The 21,065-nt window shown below is 53.4% G+C and overlaps 2 protein-coding genes across 4 annotated transcripts in view; one reads left to right on the top strand and one right to left on the bottom strand.

Annotated features, from left to right (window-relative positions):
• The window catches only part of LOC123344979 (C-type lectin domain family 2 member D-like), a 44,848-nt gene extending 39,646 nt beyond the window's left edge, over nt 1-5,202 (bottom strand). For both annotated transcript variants that reach the window (XM_044981484.1, XM_044981483.1), the window contains exons 1-4: nt 5,004-5,202; nt 3,541-3,657; nt 2,449-2,660; nt 1,151-1,254 (exon numbers count right to left, since the gene is read on the bottom strand). In XM_044981484.1, the coding sequence (XP_044837419.1) occupies nt 1,151-1,254; nt 2,449-2,660; nt 3,541-3,657; nt 5,004-5,037 (467 nt within the window). In that variant the 5' untranslated portion in view covers nt 5,038-5,202. The remainder of the gene's footprint in view (nt 1-1,150; nt 1,255-2,448; nt 2,661-3,540; nt 3,658-5,003) is intronic.
• A 6,433-nt stretch (nt 5,203-11,635) lies between these two features.
• Nucleotides 11,636-20,818, top strand: LOC123344966. 2 transcript variants are annotated; one of them, XM_044981470.1, is made up of 6 exons: nt 11,636-11,840; nt 12,133-12,251; nt 13,485-13,717; nt 16,238-16,573; nt 18,478-18,579; nt 20,130-20,818. In XM_044981470.1, exons 3-6 carry the CDS (start codon nt 13,657-13,659, stop codon nt 20,348-20,350), a joined length of 720 nt encoding a protein of 239 aa, XP_044837405.1. In that variant the 5' UTR covers nt 11,636-11,840; nt 12,133-12,251; nt 13,485-13,656; the 3' UTR covers nt 20,351-20,818. The 2 variants fall into 2 exon arrangements, with proteins under 2 accessions (XP_044837405.1, XP_044837404.1); XM_044981469.1 differs by lacking the exons at nt 11,636-11,840; nt 12,133-12,251 and adding an exon at nt 12,834-12,967.
• Nucleotides 20,819-21,065: the final 247 nt, after the last annotated feature.

Raw genomic sequence — 21,065 nt, 5'->3', positions numbered from 1 at the left:
CAGTTGGTATGGCAACACCCATTTTTTCATATTCTCTCTGTGTGTGTGTGTGTGTATATATATATATATATATTCCTACTGTATCTGCCACTGCATGCATCCGATGAAGTGGGTTTTAGCCCACGAAAGCTTATACTCAGATAAATTTGTTTGAGCCACAAGGACTCCTGTTCTTTTTGCTGATACAGACTAACACAGCTGCTACTCTGAAAAAAGACTAAAACGTTCATCTCCAGTAGGGTTCAGGAACGGTCCTTTGTCCACACTGGCAATGCAAGACACCTTTTATCATAGCTGGGTCACAAGCGTGGTTATTTCTGCAGCATAGCTGCGACCTCAGGGATTGTCCTGCCAGATTCCTCACCAGCAGCCACTGGCATTAACTCAGCATGGGCCCTGGAGCCTCTCTTCCTACTTTTTTCGCTAGGCAGGAGGAGGAAGGGCTAAGGTCCAGATTTTGAAAGTTATTTAGGCACTGCTGAGCAGAGGAGCAGTGCAAGGCCCAAGTGACTTAGAAGCCTGTGCAGTGGCAGATTAGCCACTGGGCCAATGAGACCCTTGCCTAGGGGTCCCTGCAAATTGGGGCACCCCTGTGCCCTGCCCCACCTGCCCACCATTCCAGCTGGGGAGCAGGGTCAGGGTGAGGGGGCTTCCCTCCACTCCTTAGCAGGAGCGCCAGGTGAGCGGAGTGAGGCAAGCCCCTGCGCCCTGACCCCATTTCCCCAGCAAGAACACTGGCGGGGCCGGGCAGGACTGCAGGGGGAAGGGGTGGGGAGGGGTCCCCACTTGCTCTGGCTCAGGGCCCCACAAAAACCTTAATCCGCCTCTGAGCCTAAGTCACGTCTGAAAGTTATTTCGGCTTTGCAATGCTGAAGTACCTTTAAAATCTGGGCTTAAATCCCCACTGAACTTTTCAGAAAAATACCTGGGTCTCTCCTTTCCAGGAAAGAGGGTGGGAGCCTGTGGAAGGGCCATGCAGCCTGCTGATCTGCTAGGTCAGCAAGGGGGGATGAGCCCCAAAGACCGGGAGAAATGTCACAAAGGAGAAAAGTAATCAGTGTTTTGGGAATAACTAATTTTTTTATCTGCCTGAATTCAGCCCTGTTCCCATTTGGAACCCAACAAAGTAACTAGCTAGAAAAGGGCTCACAGGTTATTGAACTGTTTGCCGTTCACCCATCGCCAAGGCTGCGCCGTTTCTCGCTTCAGGCCAATCCAGAACTCAGAGACGCCTTTATATCGCATAATGAAGTCCTTAAAAAAGAAAAGCACATTATTCATTAATTAATAACGGTTAAGCTGTTTTCGGTCACCACTTCAAGGGGACCTGTTGCCTGAAACAAATCCATTTCCTAGTGTAGATGGTCCCTGAATCTGAAGAGAGTCTGAAACATTAGCTATGAACTGCACACTTCAGCTCCACCCGCGTTAACTCTGAAACCTAGTGATGTCTAACTCAACGTTAACTATTTTGCTGCTAAATGTTTTAATAGCAACATCCAGCTAACATGCTTATGCTGTTGGGCACAGTGGCAGGTATCTGGTGGGGAGGACTGGAGCAGATATCTGGTGGGGGGAACTGGGGTGGATATCACTTGTCTGCAAGACTCACACTTTAAGGCCAGAAGAAACTCTCTTGATTATCTAGTCTGACCTCTGGCACATGACCGGACACTGAACCTCGCCCAGGCACTCCTGTAATAGACCCATAACCTCTGGCTGAGTTACTGAAGTCCTCAAATCATAATTTAAAAGCTTCACGTTACAGAGAATCATGCACTCTACTTTAAACGTGCAAATGTCCCATGTCCCATGCTGCAGAAGAAGGCAAGATGACCTGCAGGGTCTCTGCCAATCTGACCCACAAGGAAAATTCCTTCCCGACCCAATAGATAGTGATTATTTAGATCCTGAACAAGAGGGCAAGACCCACCAGCCAGACACCTGAGAACAAATTCTTGGTAGTAACTCTCAGCCTTCCCCATCTAGTGTCCTCAGAGACGGGCCCCAATAAATCTTAATCCAAGTCCAATTGTATTTAAAAACCCTTTGCAGATCACCATTAAGAACTAGGTAAGTCCCATCAATGGCTATTAGCCAAGATGGTCAGGGACGCAACCCCAGGCTCCAGAACTGGAGTCACTCCAGAACTGCCCTGTTCTGTACCCTACCCCATAAGCTCTGGTAAGGGCCACCATCCGAGACAGGATACCAGGCTAGATGCAACATTGGTCTGACGCAGTATGGCCATTCTAATGTTCTAATTAACACGGCTGGATTATTTTTAATATATGAATATTTGTATCTATCGGAGGTGAGAGTCCAGCTGCCAGAGCTTTTGTTCCAGCTGGTTTTCCCTCACAAGAGCACTAGGAGCAGCCCTGGGACAAGATCATACCAACACGCTCCCTGGTGCCTAGATCAGTTTTATTTTTTGTTTTTCCTTACCAGGTCTTTCTGGGTGTCGATCTCAGCCAGGGAGGCATTGAGTGAAGAGCAGAGGCTCTGGCTGGAGTCCCAGGTCCCCTCGGCATCAGAGAAATAATAGCATTTCCCTCTAAACCCGACCCAGCCATCCGGGCAGCAGGCGGCTGGGCATTTTGCATTTAGCTGGGCTGGGGTATAGACATGAGGCAGCTTGGATTCGGGTGGAGATTTCCCTGAAGTTAAGAGAGTAACAGTGATAAGAGACTGATCCCTTTGCTTTTTCGAAATTCAAGAGAGGAAGCTGATAAATGTGCCACCTTGTGTATCGTGGGTAGCACGTTTCTGTGCCAACGAATCAACTGGCATTGAAATGGGTCATGTACCAGGTGCAAGCCCAGATTTGCCCGTTTAAAGGTACTTTGGTTGTTTGCTCAGGGCTGACTTGTCCTCTGGTCTAGCACAGTTGCCAACCATCCTCTTCTGGCAGCCTTTCTGCGCAGCTGCCAGACATTTCAGAAGGTTTCAGGGCCAGATTTGCACAAGCTCTCAGCTCCCACTGACACACCAAAAGAAGCCGCTGGATTTTCAGAAGGGCTCAGCACGTTAGGTCCTGAACATCTGGCCTGGAGCATTTTAAAATCTGATTCCAGGAGTCTCCTAAGCCCTCCTGTGGAGTGACGGTCCCCACGAGCTGGGGAAACACTTTCAGGCAGACGGGCTGCTTTAAGCTGTGAAAGTATGAGAGGGGGGTAACCAAAGGGACCAGCAGAGGCGGCTGTAGGAAGCATCGCATACATGTAATTTCAAGCCAAACAGAGGTGACTGGTAACTGCAGCTGCTGGCTGGCGAGGAAGGGATGCGAATCACGAGTCACCTGCCTTCCCCGCACCCTGGGCTGCCAGCCCCGTCTCGCTCCCCTGCTCTGGGTGCCACCAAGTGGGGCTCAGCGGGAGCACTCGCTGCTGGTGCCTTTCGCAGACATGTCCCTCTCACCCGTGCACCCTGACAGAAATCTGAGGGGGCATCTGACCCCACATGCCTCCCCCCTCACGTCGCCTAGGAGAGAGCCCGTGGCTGGGGAATGGGAACGGGCAGTGATGGCCGACAACTCACCAGGCAAAAGTACGATGGGAACCACAACTATCACAACAACGGTTGTGAGTACAACACCCATGATCAGCAGGACTTTCCACCAAACAGCTGTCCTGTGTTTGAGGTGAGGCAGGTCACCTGAAAGAGAACAAAACCCGTTCATGGCACCAGATAGATTCAGCACCATCAGCATTTATGTTGCCAGAGACCACGTAGAATTCCATTAGCCGGCCCATCGCCAGGGCAACTGGCTTCCCAGGTGAGGAACAGATGGTGAAGTATTAATGCTGCTGAGAAAGTGCTCCTGGTACAGAGCCCCTCACAGTCTGAGGCACAACGGTCTGTGCTTCCACATTTAACACAAGGAACCATGTTCACGTAGGGTTGCCAACCTCTCAGGATTGGCCTGGAGTCTCTTAAAATCAGCATCTATCTCCCAGTGACTATTGAAAACAATCAGGAAGATTTTAATAGGATATTTGAAAAAAAAGTGACATTACATCATGGGTGGGGGGGGGTGGGGGAAGCCTCCCGGAAATCCCAAGGGGTCACTGACTTTGCACTTCCACAGCCCCTTCCTTCCAATGCTTGCAGCCCTCTGCCATCACAGAGCTTACTTGCACACCCACTAGGCAGTATCATCGCCACCACTTCACAGCTGGGGAAACCGAGGCAGAGAGAGAGGCGGCTTGCTCTGGATCACAATGAGCCAGCAGCAGATACATGACGCCGAGTCTTGTGCCTTAGCCACAAGACTTTCCTTCTGCCCCGTTTCCTTTTAGCTTCCCTAAGGCTCCTCATCTGACTGTTTCTCAAATTAGTTCCATCCGGCCAAAATAATGAAGCCACCAAAATTTCAGCAAAAAAAAAAAAAAAAAAAAAAAGAGCATTTTCCTTCCCTTCTCTCACACCGACAGGATCCTCAGAAAGCAGATGAGCCAGCTCCCAGTTTCGGGACTGCACTGGTCACTCTTTACCAATCTAGAACTGGTCAAAATAGGACTGAGAGTTAGGGCCCAACTCCGCCACAGACTCCGTATCACCTTTGGCAAATCACTTACATGCCTCTGAAACACTTTGTAATATTTAAGAAACCGACACTCCAGCAGGAGCGCCGGAACCTTCCCCACACCTCTTCCCTGAGGCCCCGCCCCTGCCCCCCCTTCCCCGAGCCCCCCCGCCTCTTCCCCAAGGCCCCGCCCCCATTTGCTCCTCTTTCCCGCCTCCCCACCCTTGCTTGCTGCTTATTCCCCTCTCCCCCCTGCCCGGGTCGGGAGGAACTCGCCTGCAGAGCCGGGGCTGGGAGCTGCAGCTGCCTGAGGCAGGAGGCGGTGACCCCGGCTGAGTAGGGGCTGGCGCGGGTGATGACCCAGCGCCTCCCCCACCAGCAGTAACCAGACTTTGCGGTTGAGAACCAGGCACCTGGATACCCTAAGTATAGATGTAGCCTCCAGACCATTCCTACTCAGTCAAGCGTCAGTTACCTTTTCTTCCACTAAGCGGCTGCTCCGAATCCATGGGACCCACGCCTTGTGTCACCTCTCCTCTCTCACTGAGACAGATGAACACTGGGGTGCGAGCGCTGGGCTCTGACCAGTTCCTCTCTAGCTGCAGTTGGGTCCAATTTGGAGGCAGCAATCAACCGCAGAGATCCCAGCGCTGGATGCTCTCCCCCTGGCAGCTACTGGACCGAACTGAAATCGGGAGACAAGAAACAGTCCTGATTTTCAAGGGTTGGCTGGGTTTCTCTGCACCCCTAATTCCTTCCCCAGCCCTGCCCGCACATCCAGAGGCGTTAGCAGTGTAACGAACAACCTCACATTGCCTCAGAACCCTGGATCTCCTGCCCGCCACTGGACTCCAAAGGGATTCAGAAAGTAAAACGGACAGGCAGAGATTACACACGGGGATTTATTCACCCACCACTGTAAAAGAAGAGAACTGCCCCTGTCCAAAGTGCAACTGAAGGGGGATTTTCCAGGAAGCCAGTTCCCATATGGAAATTTAACTGGAATGCCCCTCTCCTCTTCAGGAAAGTGACACAGAAAAGGCAACCATACGCAACCAGAGATGTATTTACAGTAGATGCTTCTTAATAACAACCCTCACTACATTTTGCCTGGAACCGATACTGTCCAGTTGACTATAAAGGTAACTGGTCTGGCTATTGGCAACCGGCTGACTGCTTAAAAAAAAGGCTGGCATCCTCCAGACCCCCAGTCTCCGGGGAAAGCCCCTGCTTGCAGGCAGGTTTGCGGGGCTGGAGCCAGAGAAATCATGTCCTAGCGAGTCCTATCCTGGCTACAGCACCACAACCCTGATTTCCGCTTATCAGGCAGCTTCGGATAATGGCAACTTTCAGGCATCAACCAGCATCTTGTGAACAAGCGGAATGTGCTGTACTGCTAATCTATGGCCTGTCTATATTAGGCAATTCGTAGCAGTGTAACTAACTCAGTTTTAACATTGATCTTCTAATTATACTAGTGTAGATTCCTAATGTAGATTTAAACCAGCTGAAGGAAGACCAACCACTGAAGGGCCGGGAGCAGAAGCGTGCTAAAAGTGAGGGGGCCACAGGCTCCCAAACCATTGCCCCACCCCCTGCCGTGCCCTCAAAGGCCCCGCCCCCACACCACCCCTTCTCCCGGAGCCCCTGCCCAGACATTGCCTATTCTCATGGAGGCCCTGCCCCTTCCCCCAAGACCCCACCCTAACCCCACAGCTTCCCGAGGCCTTGCACCTCCATCACCTTGTCTCCCCAAGAACATGCCCGCTCTTCTGCCCCTCCCCCTATTGCTTGCTCTTACAGCCAGTAAAAGGGGGGGTATGGCCTCTGGGTCCCCTCCCCCCTTCCAGTGAATTTGTATCTACATTAGGTATTTGCCTCAGTGTAACTAGCTCAATTTTCAAAGTCAATTTAGTGTAACTATGGCATCCTCGTGGCCAAGATGGAGTCCGCTCTGCGGGCAGCTCCGGCCAAGAAAAGGCGCTTGCAGGAACGCCGCAGGGAAACTCCTGGAGTAAACACACCACACACCCAGAGCAGTCCAGTGAATACAGGAAAGGGAAATATTTATTTACAGAGGGATGAATGGGGAAAAACAGAGGGGAAGATGGTGGGTGGGGGGGGGGGCGGTAAAACAGGGTTATATCCAACACGAGGCCCCACAGGCCCCGTGGTACCAGCGGGCTGACAGGCCAGGCACCGAGCAATGCATCTACGGAGAGTTCAGGTGATCTGGGCAAAGTTCCAGTCCAGTGGCGAGTCTTGGGTGCTCCCGGTCACCTTCGGCAGCAGTGAACTTTCCCCAACAAACCCCTCCGGTGCCCTCTTCTGCGGCTCTCTGCAAAGCCCCACAGAGCGACCCCCTCCCCACTTAACTAGCTAACAGCCTCCCTCCTCGTTCCCAACGCAAGGTCACAGGCTCCAGCGCTCATGGTCCCCACACAGCTCTGGGCAGCAGGGATCCTGGGTCCAGCTCCGGTTTGTCCTTCTCGGGTGATTTCTCCCTGGCACGGTGCTCCTCCTGGCTCCTGTCCTGGGGCATCGCCGGTCGGCCGTTCTGCCCCTTCCAGCCTTCGGGCAGGTTCTCGGCTGCTTCGCTACGTGAGGGCCTGCTGGCTTGTAGCTCTCTTGTCTGGAGCTCCAGACACGCACACTCTGTCGCTCCCCCCTTCCCCATCCCAGGACAAGGCTGTAAAGGGGCCAGGGTCTCTGAACCCCAGTGGGGTTACATGAGTTCCAGGGGTGCAGCTTAAACGTGGCACCTTCACCCTAGCTCCCCATGCGCTTCACTGGGGTCAGCACTGACTGCCAAGGGAGAGCGCCCCCTGCTGAGCCCCCAGCCCCACTCCCTGCAGCACAGCGCCCCAGGGCTGCCCAGAGGATTGAGGGGGCCTGGGACAAAGCAATTTTGGGGGCCCCTTCCATATAAATAGTTGCCACACTATAGAATACAATATTCTTGTGGGGGGTTGCCCCACTTGCCACCTCCCCCCGGGGCAGCCCTGCAGCGCCCCCTAGCGCCACACTGGTGCACTGGAATCTGTACTCACTGCAAGGGGACAGCGCCCCCTGCTGAGCCCCCAGCCCCACTCCCTGCAGCACAGCGCCCCCTAGCGCCGTGCTGACACTGACTGCAAGGGGAGAGCGCCCCCTCCCGATCCCCAGCCACGAGTACAGGGGAGAGGCAAGGAAGGAAACAGTGAAGTGAGCCCAGGAGTTACTTGCTTGGGAGCGGGGTGCAGGGAGGAAGGGCCTGCCTGCCTTGTGCCCTCCCTTGAAAATTGATTCTCGAATGTGAAGGCCAAGCGTTCACACACGGAGCAGCTAATCCGGAGCAGTGGTGCCAGAGTAAAGTTATTCCGCGGGGAGACAATCCCTAGGGAAACAATCATCTGGGCAGTGACAGGGTGGAAAACTGCATAACACGCGCGGGGTTCATCCTGTAACACCTGGAGCCCCGCCCCTCTCAGGTGCCAGGCCCGCCTGCCCAATGCCAAGCTAAGGGCCTCCAATCCCGTGTCCCAACTCCGTGCAAACAACAGTCACGGCTGCAGACAATCCCCCCTTCACCCCGCCCCCCACCGGCTCCACAGTTCAGTGCAACTCCCGCAGCCTCAGCCCCCACCCCCCAAGCAAGCAGGCTCAGCTCCTGAGCTAAGGCAGCGGGAGAAATGCAATCCCCCTCCCCCTGCACCCCACACACAAGGCAGCAGAGGGGAAGCAGCCCCCCCTCCCCCGGCCCTTCCTCACACCCCGCCCCCCCCACACAGGTGAGTGCAGCTAAGCACTGAGACAGCAACATGTGGGGTTGCATTCGGACCCCAATGCAATAAACCCACCCGCCAGGGCGCTGTGGCGGGGAGGCAGCCTTTGCAGGAGCAACACAAACACAAACAAACAGATACACACCCACCCCTTCGATGGCAGATCCAGAAGCCGAAAGCGAAAGCCCGGGCTAGGCACTTTATCCAGCTGCGATGTAAACAGCTCCGCTCCGCTCCACCGAGATCCCCGCCCCCTTTGCCGAGAGCCCAGTTCACTCCCTCCAGCCCAAGGCTTGAAGCGATCCCCCTGGTCTCAAACTAGAATCTTTTCTAGCCAAGCCCCCCCCCCCGCAGCTTCTGCAAAAGTCCCCGCTTTTATTTTCTCCTAAGGGGGGTCAGCTGCCTAGCTGTGTCCAGCTCCTTGCACACAACAAAGGTCCTTGCAGCCTCCCTCCCCACCATCCCGCTCTGTTGCACGTACCCCCACCGCCGCAACTTCCCCCTCCCTCCGTCATGCCAGGGGCTCTGTGTGCTCCCCACATCTCCATGACCCCTAGACCAGGAGACCCACTTCTCCCCCCCAGCCCAGAGGCGCTGTGTGCCACCCTCACAATCCCCTCTCCAATGTTGCCCCTTCCCATTGCCAGGGTCTCTTTTCACCCCCATTCCTACCCCCATCTGTGTGCCCCTCCATGCCAGGGGCTCTGTGTCCCCCCCATGTTCCCCTCTCCCATACCACTCTTTCCCTGTCTCACCATCAAGGCAGGTGCCCTGGGTGTGCTCCATTCCTCCTCCCCTCACCCCAGGGCAGGTTCTTTGTGCACACACACCCCCCCAGGATTGCAAAGATCAGTGTCCAACAATGTCCCCAACTGACACAGTGCGGTCTGCCTGAGTTTGCAGAGAGCCTGATCCAGAAGGCCACAGACAGCTTATAACAGCAGGGGCCTGAGCAGGGTGTCCAGCACAGAGCTCTGCAGGGATGCTAGCAGCTGGCCCTTCCATCCTCACACAGAGGCCTCTGCAGGGGTTTAAAAAACACACCCCCTCCTCCCCCTTTATGGCATGGTGCACATGGAAGAGCAACTGTAGGAGGGGTGGGGGTAGGCAAGGTTCCCACTGCCTTGGGTCTTCACTCTGATCAGTGTCTCCCTACCCACTGCAACCTGTTTTTGAGCAGCCTGGGTCCAGTGAAGAAGGTGGGAAACGCAACTCCTGCAGGAGGCTCTGTGCGGGGAGGGACCCGCCATGCCAACAGGGGGCCTACAGAGAAATCACTAGAGTGGCACAATTCATTGCTGACGGAGGCTGAGCTGTGCGCCAAGAGCGCATGGCACATTAAAGGGGCCACCTGCAATATATGTAGGCAGCAGCCTGTCACATGGAAAATGGCCCTGTGTGGGCCTCAGTTTCCCCTTACTTACACCTATGGATGTCAGATTTTTCTGGTTTCCCCCCCAGATCAGTGGGGCTCTAGCCATAGGGTTCCCCTTATCAGAGTATTTGAACTCCTCACAATCTTTAATAATAAATAAAATGTAATAATATTAATAATAATAATAATATCTAGCTTGTATCTGGCACTTTTCATAAAGTAGATCTTCTAGCACTTTACAAAAATTATTTGTGCCATTTCACAGATGGGGAAACTGAGGCATGGGGGAGGGGAAAGCAATTTACCTCCCCACACACACACTCACCCAGCAGCAGAGCTTGGAATAGACAGGCTTGAAAGCTCGTTTCTCTCCCCAGCAGAAGTTGGTCCAGTAAAAGCTCTCTCACCCACCTTGTAGATCCTTGGACAGATACAGCTACACCACCACTGCTCAAATTCTTCACAGTCACATATGGGTGGCTCACGTTTTCCTGTGACTGGCTGTTCCCGCCACTGATTAGTCACAGGGCTCACTCAGTGGAGATGACTCAGGAAAGTTGTAGGATCAGCACAGGATAAATATTCAGACAGACAGGCCACGTGGTGCCAGAACCAGCGTAGTGCCTGCATGAAACTCAGGGCATGTCTACACAGCAAGTAGACACCTGTGGCTGGCCCGTACCACCTGACTTGGGCTTGCAGGGCTGTTTCATTGCTGTGTAGACATCTGGGCTAAGCCTGCAGTTCAGGCTCTCGGACTCTTCCTGGTGGGAGGGTCCCAGAGCCCAGAAGTCTACACAAAAATGAAACAGCCCCATAGCCCAAGCCACGAAAGCCCAAGTCAGCTGGCATGGGCCAGCCACGGGTTTTCCGTTGCTGTGTAGACGTATACCTACTGGCCTCTGGACCAGCGGCTCTCAGCCTTCCCAGATGACTGCACCCCTTTCAGGAGGCTGATCTGTCTTGCATGCGTCCCCCCAAGTTTCACTTCACTTAAAAATTACTCGCTTATGAAATCAGACATAACAATACCAAAGTGTCACAGCCACTGTTACTATGAATTTGCTTCCTTTCTCATCATATAATTATAAATCGATTGGAATATAAATATTGTCCTTACCTGTCTGTGTGTAGTCTATAGAGCAGTGTAAACAAGCCAGTCGGTCTGAAATTTTAGTTTGCGCTGACTTCGCTAGTGCTTTTTCTGTAGCCTGTTATAAAACTAGGCAAAGATCTAGATGAGTTGATGTGTCCCCTGAAAGACCTCTGCATACCCCCAGGGTACATACATATACCCCTGGTTGAGAACCAGGGCTCTAGGCAAGCACCAATAATCCCATGGGCTGTGGGATAAGGATTTACATAGACTAAACTAGAGGGAGAGATTTTGGGGGTCCAGGACAGCACAGACACACAGCAGTGCAGTCACACAGCATAGTAACAACCTAGCTTCTCTATCTGAATGCACCGATTTCCCTTATCCTTTTGTTCCCAGCTCCGTTCTCCTGCCATCTGACACCCGTCTAGCCTTCTAGCCACCCAATTTATGCCATAACTACAATGCTCCAAATTCTGCTCTCAGTCCCAACTGTATTAGCCCCACTAAACTGACTCCGGTATTTTGGCTCAGTGTCTCCTGCTGCCTCATGTTATGCGTTGAATAGATACGGTTTGCAAGCACTGTTATGTGTTCCCACTTGCCCCCATACCTGCACGTCTGCCCTGCCTCATGTGAAACTAGCTTGCAAATTAAAATATTCCGAAATCACCTCCCTCCACTGTAAGGAGAGAAGCTGCAGAGGCAGCAGCCTCTGCTCCTTTCCTCACGGAGCAGAAGAGACCAGGAGGGCCCAGGGCTGATCCCCCAAGTGGGCAAAGCTGGACCCCCTGTGGCTGCTTGTTTTTTATTTATTACAGCTGGGGAAGAGGCTGATTTCCGGGTCCCTCCCTCGTGCCCAGTGGCCAGTAAACGTGAGCAGGGCAGAGCTGCTCTGGGAAGTATTTGGGGCAGTTCTCTGGCCTGTGCCATCCTACATGGTCTCTAGTTATGGAGTCCTGCCTTGAGTGACACTGGCAGCGGGTTTTACACAAGCTATTTCCTAGCTGGCCGCACGCAAGGGAGCAATTACTGGCTGTTCCACTCTTGGCTTTGAGAGGGGAGCGTGGTCTAATGGTTAGAGAAGTGGTTTCACCCGGGGATCTGGCCCGTTGACTCTGCTAAAGCGACGGCCACTGTACACCAACCGCTGGGCGGGAATTCAGAGCAGCTGAGGCTCCTCTCGGCCCGGCAGCTTCCCGCGCGTTATGCTGATCGCTGTTAATTTGCTACACGCTGTTCTCTGCTGCTGGCTCCGCCCGCCCTGCCCCGTATCCAATCAGAGGACAGTATGCTAATATCAGCCAATCACCAGGCTTCCAGACAGGCACGGCTAAATCCCGCGTTTTGTTTTTTTTACCATGCTTAGGTGCTGGCCTGGAATTTGGGTTTGCAGAGCAGATGTGGCTGCTTGTGCCTAGGGAGGGGGAGATGGCTCAGAGGCTCATCTGCAGGGGATGCTACACAGAAAGGGGGGCCTGCCAGCAGGTAAGCTGTGAACTTCCTTTGTAGCAGTGCCTTGAAGCCTCTTTTCCCTATGCCTCCGCCACCCCCCGCTTAGAATGGCTGCTCTGTGTTCAGGGAGGGGGAGGGCTAGGAGGGAGGTGAGGGTCAGAGCTCCCAGGGGTGTGGGTGCTGCCTAAGACCTTCCATCTTCCCAGGAGCAGCCCTGGACCATGCATCTCTCACTCCCAGGCTTTTCCCTGGCCTCTAAGCCCCAGTGAAAGGCAGGCTCCAAACGTAGGATTTCTCATTCAGCCCCACTAGCCTGCACGGGTGCTTCCCTGCTGGCCAGCAAAGCAGCTTCTTAGTAAGGACTGGACGGAACTAGAACAGAAAACCTCTGCTCTGGTGAGATAGTGGTGGTTAGTGGTTAGTGCTGCGGGAAGGGGGGATACTGGGAGTCAGGATTGCTGGGTTCTATCCCTGGCTCTGGGCGTGGGGTAGGTTAGGGCAGGAGGAGGGGATACAGATGACTTGGGAAACCATCTTGGTCTGAAAAATGCTATCCCAGCGTGGGTGGGATCCTGCAATCACGTGCGGTGTGGGACTTCCCACAGAGTACAGTCAGATCGGTGTTTGGTCTGTTGGAGGTACAGCTCTGCACAACTGCTCAGAGGAGGAGGACCCAAGTGAGCAAAGTTACTTATGTGGCCTGGTGTTTGCTGGGCTGGGAGCTCGTACAGCTGCAAATCACCCTGGAGGTGGGTAAAGCTGAAAGGTATCTGCCCCTCTCTCTCTCTCTCACACACACACGCACGCACCCATCTCCTCCTCACAAAACAAGCTTCCTCTGTCTCATCTTGCGCTTTCCTTTGCGCATGTGTGTCAGTTTCTCCCGTCCTTGGCTGGGCGTTTTAGAGAAGCTAATGTGTCGGGTCCCGCAAATCCACGGCCTGTCCGCAGATGGGGTGCGGTGTTTACGATCTTTGCGGATCCGATGTGGATCCGGATTTTTGCATCAGCGCAATTCTCTACCAGTGAGCTAGGGCTCTGCTGCGGATACCCATAAAATGTGGAACGCGCATCCAAATGTCTGTATCCGCTCAGGGCTCCAATGATCCGTCTCTCTTTCGAGCCAGTCCAGCGTCCGTCTGAACAACCTCCTGGCCTCCAAAACCTGGTTCTCTTCCAGCCCATGTGTGTGGGTGGAGGTGGGGGATGCTTCCGGGTTTGCTTTGCAATCCAGGATATTTCAGTGTTTGCCCTCTGTCCCCGTAGGGAGGAGATCCTGTCAGCTGGCACCCGGAGCCAGCCAATGGGGTTGGATTACGCAAGGTCACGACTTGTCTGTACAAGTTCCCGGGAAATACAAGCCTCCAAGAAAATTTCAACCATTGTCCCCGTGTGTACGGAAGGGGACAGACGCATTTAGCAGCTGCTACTCGGACCAATGTGGGGACTGATCTTTCTTGGGTCCCTCTGGCTGGCCGCAGGGTGCGGACAGGTGGCAGGTGAGCGGGGGGGGGGATGGGTAGTGGAGGTAAGGGGAGGGGGACACAGCTGTGCTGGGTTCCTGGGGGATATGGTGGGATCCTTAATTCAGATTGTGGCAGAATAGGGAGGTGGGGGTGGAATTCTCCTGCTGGGGATGCGGGAAGCAGGCTGCTAGGGATGGATGATCCATCCGCCATCCTCCTGCTGCAGGGTAGCAGCTAGAGCAGGGGTGGGCAAACTTCTTTGGCCCAAGGGCCACAGCGGGGTTGCAAAACTATGGAGGGCTGGGTAGGGAAGGCTGTGCCTCCTGAAACAGCCTGGCCCCCTCCCACTTCCTGCTCCCTGACTGACCCCCTCAGAACCCCCTCCCCCATCCACTCCTGCTCCTTGTCCCCTGCCTGCCCCTTCCCGGGACCCTCCACCCCTAACAGCCCTCCTGGTACCCCACCCCCATCCAACCCCTGCTGCCAGTCCCTGACTGCCCTGACCCCTAACCACCCCTGGGACCTCGCCCGCCTCCCCCAAACCTCCGCACCATCCAACCACTCCCTGACCACACCCCCTCCCCCCCCGGGATCCCCTGCCCCTTATCCAACCTCACTGGCCCCTTATTGTGCCGGAGCCAGCCACACCACCTGGCAGGGGACAAGTTGGAGGAGGGTGTCTTTCCCTTATTGCTATGGGGAGAAGGCAGGGCTGGAAAATAAGGAGCTGGATCTGTACTTGTGAGTGGGTGGTGGTGGTGGGGAAATGGATCTTCACTGGCAGGCTGGACTGGCCTCTTGCAAGTGGTGGCAAGGTGAGTCATGGTAAAAGTGTGTGTGTAATCTAGATTTAAGTGTCCAGATTATAAGGCAGGGGGAGAGCAAGAGGTGAGGGTAAATATGATTAAGAGCCACCAGCACCCCTTACCCCTACCCCACAAAACACCCTCCCTCCCATCTCCTGCATTGGTACCCCACGTTGGCCAATAAAATCAATCAGTGCCTCAGATTGCGCGCGTGCACACCCACATACTTTTACTGTGAGTCACTTTGCTACTGTGTGTGTGTGTGTGGCGGGAATCTGAGGCAGAGATTGATTTTATTGGCCAACATGGGGTACCAGGGCAGGAGATGGGAGGGGGGGGGTGTTTGTGGGGCAGGGCAAGGTGTGCTGGTGGCTCTTAATCATATTTACCCCCACCTCTTGCTCCCCCAACCCCACAATCTGGACTTTGGGGGGTCTTTGAAGTGTCGCCTGGGGTGGGGGAGGGTTGCTGAGCACTCTAGAGGTGGCTCTCAGCCAGGTGATGAAATGGGACAAGAATCTGGCCCTGCAAATCCTGGCCCTTAATTACCATTGAGTGGAGCTGGCTTGGGATTGCAGCCTCAGATCTCTAGTGGTAGCAGGGCGCATCTCCAGCAGCCCCGCCCTCCCCTGCAGCAGCCCCCAGGGATGCTCGGCTGAGGGATGAGTCCATGGGGGAGCCCAGGTCTGTCTCCCTTTCCATGGAGCGTATTGCACCCATCCCATACCCCAGCATTGCAACTTGCAGTCCTGGGTTCATTATATACCGCTCTGCTGGTGCCCTATAGTTCTTCTAGCCCTGGGCTTCCCACCTAGCTTTGCCAATTCACCTTAATCCTGACCCATGTTCCCACTGCTATTCCAGCCCCTGGCTTCCCACCTTCCTGCTCTGCGGATGCTCCTCTGTCCTGACCTTCAGTCCCCACTTCTTCCTTCAAGCCCTGGGCTCCCCCCGCCCCTGAGCTCTGTGGATACCCACAACTATTCCAGCCCAGAGCTGCCCCACCCCCAGCCGGGGGTGGGGGTGGAGGTGGTGGCTGGCCCCTGCCCTTCCTCTTCTCTCCTCCCCCCTCCCCCCACCAGGTTGGCAGCTGGAGCCTGACTGGGGAGCCTGGGCAGCTGTGAGGAGCCATGGACCCTCCACCTGCCTGGGGTGGAGCCAAAAACAGCCCCTGGCCTGTGTCCCTGCCCGTTGGACACCTCCCACCCCAAGGCAGGCGGAGCATCTGGCTCCCTGCAGGTGCCTGCGTGGCTCTTGCCACGGCTGGGCTGTGGCTCCGAGGCCCTGCCCCCTGCTGGAGCCGGGGGGGGGTAACAATCACGCAGGCAGCTGTGGGGAGCCGCGGACACTCCACCGCCTTGGGCAGAGGGTCTGGGGGGTGAAGACACGGGCCAGGGGCTGCTCTTGGGGGGGGGCCCTGCCCCAGGCAGATGGAGGGGCCTGGGCTCTCCAGCCCCACTCCGGCTTGGCCAGAGGTGGGGCATCTAGGGTAAGAGGGGGCAGGGCCACAGAGGGGGTGGAGGCCCCTGCCCCCCCCCACACTTGGGAAGATTCTGCCGCCCTTGCCCACAGCTCTGCCAGTGCCCCATAGTCCTGACCTGCAGCCTTCTGCCATCCACGCCTTGAGCCTTAGCTCTGCTCCTGAGCCGGGACCTGCCGCGTGCCTGCTTCCTCTCCAGATGAAATCGTTGTCTTCCACAAGAGCAGTTTAGAATCCACTTGTCGCTCATACACTTTTTCCTTCTAGGGCCTGGAGCCTGTCGCCTCTATAACCTGTCTGTGCCTGAAGGCTCCTCTGGGCATGTTGAAATTAACATACCTAAGAATATACCGGTATCTACTTTGTATAAGATGCAAACCACCATCGCGGCCGCCGCCTCCGACTCTGCTTGTCACTCCATCCTGTTGTTAACTAATCAAGGAAAGCGGAATTACTACAACAGCACGTACCGGGGACGGATCTCTCTATCAGACCGGCTCCTCTTTACTGTGAAGAATGCAAGTGAATGGATGGCAGGAGAATACCAAGTCATTACTGACCTTTCTAAAACCTGCACGGCTCGTATCAATCTGACGGTGCCTGGTAAGTTTCCCAGGTGACTTGCCTCGAGGTTTATAGCCAGTGGACAGGGCTTCCCAGAGAGGGAGTGGGGCAATTTGCCTCTGGCCTGGCGATGGTCTGGGCCTTCAGACGGCATTTTGGCGGCGGGAGGCCTTTCAGTGCTGCCAAAGACGCAGAGCGACTGAAGGGGCCCCCCTCTGCCGAATATCTGGACCGCCACCGCAACTCCCCCGCTTTGCCCCAGGCCCCCTGAATCCTCTGGGCGGCCCTGCCAGTGGGACTCAGTTCAGTCTCACACACAGCCTCTTTCCTCTCATCCGATGTGCAGAAGTGGATGTTGTTTAGAGCTGCATAGTTCTTCTGGCCTCTCTGTCCCTGAGATCCCTGTAGACAGGGATTGCTTTCTTGGAGGCAGATGGGTCAAGTGGGTAAGGCATTGGATTGGGCCTTCAAAGACCTGGCTTTCATTCAGAGCTCTGTCCCTGATTTGCTGGGTGACCTTGGGCAAGTTGCCCCCCTGTGCCTCCATTTCCCTATCTGTAAAATGGGGAAGATATTGACTGCCTCTGCAAAGCACTTGGACATCTATGGATGAGAAGTGCTGAATACTTGCTGTGGTGTTTGACTCCCTCTGGGCCTCTGTTTCTCCTCTCATGTTTGGGAGAAAGGAGGGCCTTGTGCTTGGTCTGCCACCTCAGGGGAGACTGGGTCAATTCCAGCTCTGCCACAGACTGTCTGTGACACCTTGGTCATGTCACTTAGCCACAGATTTGTAAAGATATTTAGGCGTTGCTATGCACAGTGTCGCAGCCCCTAACTGATTTAGGAGCCTAACTCTCTTCCAAAAGGCATTTCAGCACATGGGAGCTGAGATTCTGTCTGTCAATTGGATCTTTTCTCCTAACTGCCTAAATCCCTTGTGAAAAGAGATGTAGGCTCCTAACTCAGTTAGGCATTGTGACCCTGTGTGCAGCAACACTTAAATATCTTTACAAATCTGTCGGGGGAGGGGGGGTGTGCGCCTCTGTCAGGGGATATAGTATCATGGCCACCAATCTGCCTCTGTTTCTTCATCAGGGCCCCTTTATGAACTCTCACAGGTTCCAGTCACTTTCATAGACTATCATGGTTGGAAGGGACCTCAGGAGGTCATCTAGTCCAACCCCCTGCAGGACCAATCCCCAGACAGACTTTTGCCCCAGATCCCTGAACGCCTCCCTCAAAGATTGAACTCACAATCCTGGGTTTAGCAGGCCAATGCTCAAACCACTGAGCTATCTTTCCACCCAAAATTGTCAAACCGCACTTCTCCAGGCTGACAACGGAGTTTGTCCAAATGCAGAATTCAGCAGTCCCAAAACACACCAAGTATTGTATCCGTTTCAGCTCAATACATCTCCTGATTCCTGGGCTTCCCTAGCTTGCTGCCAGGCTCAACTTTCTTTCAACCAACCCCCCCCTGCCCTGCCCTTTATATTGGAATCTCCAGATTCCCTTTGGATGGGATGATTCCCGTGATCAGGGCTGGCTTAGCCCTAAACTCTCCAGCCCGAGAGCAAACTGCCCTGGTACAGGGGATAACGGTGCTTCCCCACCATGGGGGGATGTTGGGAGGATAAATGCTTTAAAAGGACTATGAGGTGCACAATACTACGGTGATGGGCAGGAGGGCTAGATCAGAGCTTAGATATTGCGTTACTGCTTCCTGCAAGATGCTGTGGATCGCAGCCTCCCATCACTGTGGAGTCTTTAAATCAAGACTGGACGACTTTCAGGAAAAAAATGCTCTAGCTCCGCCCCAGATATGGACTGGATGCAGGAATCCCTGGGTGAGGTTCGCTGGCCTGGGTTATACAGGAGATTAGATCAGCTGACCTAATAGTGTCTCCTTGCCTTGAAATCTGTGCTCTACTGTTTGCCAACAGGTCCTGTCTCATTCCCACCGCCTATATCTGAGACTCCCGCTGCCAGCCCAACTGGAGAGGGAAGTAGCCGAGGGATGCTTTCCAATGGCTCTCCTGAGGGAGGTAAGTGTTAATGACCCGAATCTCTTTACAGGAGCACTTCCCAGCGGGATTGTGCAGAACTGGGTTAGCGCCTGATCATTTTTTACCCAGAACTTGAGGCGTTTGTGTCTTGATCCCAGTGATCACCCGGGGGCTGTCAGATAATTAGAGCCCTGTGAAAAAGAGGTAAACAGTGAGGTGGCAAAATTTACAGATGATACAAAACTACTCAAGATAGTTAAATCCCCGGCAGACTGCAAAGAGCTACAAAAGGATCTCACAAAACTGGGTGACTGGGCAACAAAATGGCAGATGAACTTTTAAATGTTGATAAATGCAAAGTAATGCACACTGGAAAACATAATCCTAACTATACAGATACAATGATGGGGTCTAAATTAGCTGTTACCGCTCAAGAAAGATCTTGGAGTCATTGTGGATAGTTCTCTGAAATCATTCACTCAGTGTGCAGCGGCAGTCAAAAAAGCAAACAGAATGTTGAATCATCAAGAAAGGGATAGATAATAAGACAGAAAATATCATATTGCCTCTCTACAAATCCATGGTACGCCAACACCTTGAATACTGGGTGCAGATGTGGTCGCCCCATCTCAAAAAGATATATTGGAACTGGAAAAGGTTCAGAAAAGGGCAACAAAAATGATTAGAGTATAGAACGGCTTCTGTATGAGGAGAGATTAATAAAACTGGGACTTTTCAGTTTGGAAAAGCGGTGACTAAGGGGGGATATGATAGAGGTCTATAAAACCATGAGTGGTGTGGAGAAAGTAACACTGCCTTATTTACTACTTCTCATAATACAAGAACAAAGGGCGGCCAAATGAAATTAATAGGTAGCAGGTTTAAAACAAACATAAGAATGTATTTTTTCACATAATGCACTGTTAACCTCTGGAACTCCTTGCCAGAGGGTGTTGTGAAGGCCAATACTATACCGGGGCTCAAAAGGGAGTTAGCTAGATGCTCAGCCTCTGTCCCCCCTTTTGCACCTACCTCTAGGGGCTGTGTTTTCAAACTCTCTCCCCACAGCCATGAGGGCTAGAAACCTTCACTGAGAAAACCCAAGTGAAAGCAGAGAGTCTCTAATCACAGGACTCCAGGAGCTGGGGCTTTAAGGAAAGCACCAAACCTCATGAGAGGCAGCAACACAGGATTACCCTCACTCTAGTCTGAGTGACTTTAATTACCATGTATTATTTGCCTTGGGTTAATAGCCAGGACCCCAGAGTGTTAGGTGCTGTACAAACACAGATCTTTGTAGCAGAGGCCAGCTTGTTCTCAATAAGGCTCGTTCTAAAGTACTTATCTGGCCCCCGTCATGTTAGTATCTGAGCACCTTGGATTCAGCATCACAACATTCCCTGCAATAGGGCAGTGCTATTATCCACACTGGAGAGGGGGAATTGAGGCTCAGAGAGAGACTTACTAGTAGAGCAGAAAATTGAACCCTTGTCTCCCAAGTCCTAGGCGAGGGCTCTAACTCTGGGCAACCCATCTTCTCTTAATCCAGCTGTGTCTAAACTGACTCTTATCCTTGGCTTTCTTTCCAGAGCCAAGAAGCCACTATGGCGTGTGGATATCATTGGGGTTCATCACTGCTTTGTTTACTGCTACTGCACTTTATGTCTGCTGGAAACATGGGAGAGAAGGACCAGGAACCCGTCATGGTTGTGAAGAGGAAGGGATCTCGGACTCAGCAGATACCTGTTTACATGCTGGCCTGTGTCTCACATTGGCACGAGGCTGGAACCTGAGATGGAGAGGCTGGTGAGGAGATCCCACTGAATGGAGAGGTGGTACAGCCCCGGGAACTGAGCTGGCTGCCCCAATGTCGCCGAGAGGCAACACTTTAATAGCGTTGAATGGCTGAGGTGCAGGCGCCTCCTGTGTGTATGTTGACCAGCTTTGATCATTGCACTAGCCTGGATGTGACTTCTCCCCATGTGAGGCCAGGGATGCCCTTGCACTTAAGGCTCTGGTCTGGGACACCTGGGTCTTCCACCAACCCCCTGTCTATGGGTGAGTCTCTCAGGGCTGAATATTCAAGAGCTCAGACTGTGAGTGGGTGTTAATCCGAAGGCTCATGCTGTTGCCTAACTGGGAATTGAGCTACTCTGAAAATCTGGCCTTCTACTGTCCTGTGCCTTAGTTTCCCATCTTTACAATGAAATACTCCTCCATGTAGCTTGTAAGGCTACGAATCTGTGATGGAGCTCACAGACACTGAGATTCTTTTTTTTTAACAAGAGCCCTCCACGACTTCTTGAAAATACCAGTAATTCAACCCCAGGCAGCAGGGTTTGGGCATCCGTGATTTATTTATTCCCCATGTCCTGTCACAGGAGTTCTCATAAAAATACCTGTGCCAAAATCGTAGCCTTGATCATAAGTAAATGTGATTGTTTGTTTTTTATCTGTTTTTACTTATTGTATTTATCTCTGTGCCTGTCCCTTTTGTCTGTGACCAGATTTCTATTTAGACTATA

The sequence above is a fragment of the Mauremys mutica genome, chromosome 12 (genome assembly GCF_020497125.1).
Source record: "Mauremys mutica isolate MM-2020 ecotype Southern chromosome 12, ASM2049712v1, whole genome shotgun sequence".
In the NCBI taxonomy this organism is placed as follows: Eukaryota; Metazoa; Chordata; order Testudines; family Geoemydidae; genus Mauremys; species Mauremys mutica.
This window is presented reverse-complemented; position numbering and strand designations above follow the sequence as displayed.

Excerpts from the sequence above, each read along its gene's own strand:
- LOC123344966 (XM_044981470.1), top strand. The coding sequence starts at position 13,657 with ATGTGGGGACTGATCTTTCTTGGGTCCCTCTGGCTGGCCGCAGGGTGC. Across the intron at positions 16,574-18,477 it reads TATCAATCTGACGGTGCCTG|GTCCTGTCTCATTCCCACCG; the intron begins GTAAGTTTCCCA and ends GTTTGCCAACAG. Across the intron at positions 18,580-20,129 it reads CAATGGCTCTCCTGAGGGAG|AGCCAAGAAGCCACTATGGC; the intron begins GTAAGTGTTAAT and ends CTTTCTTTCCAG.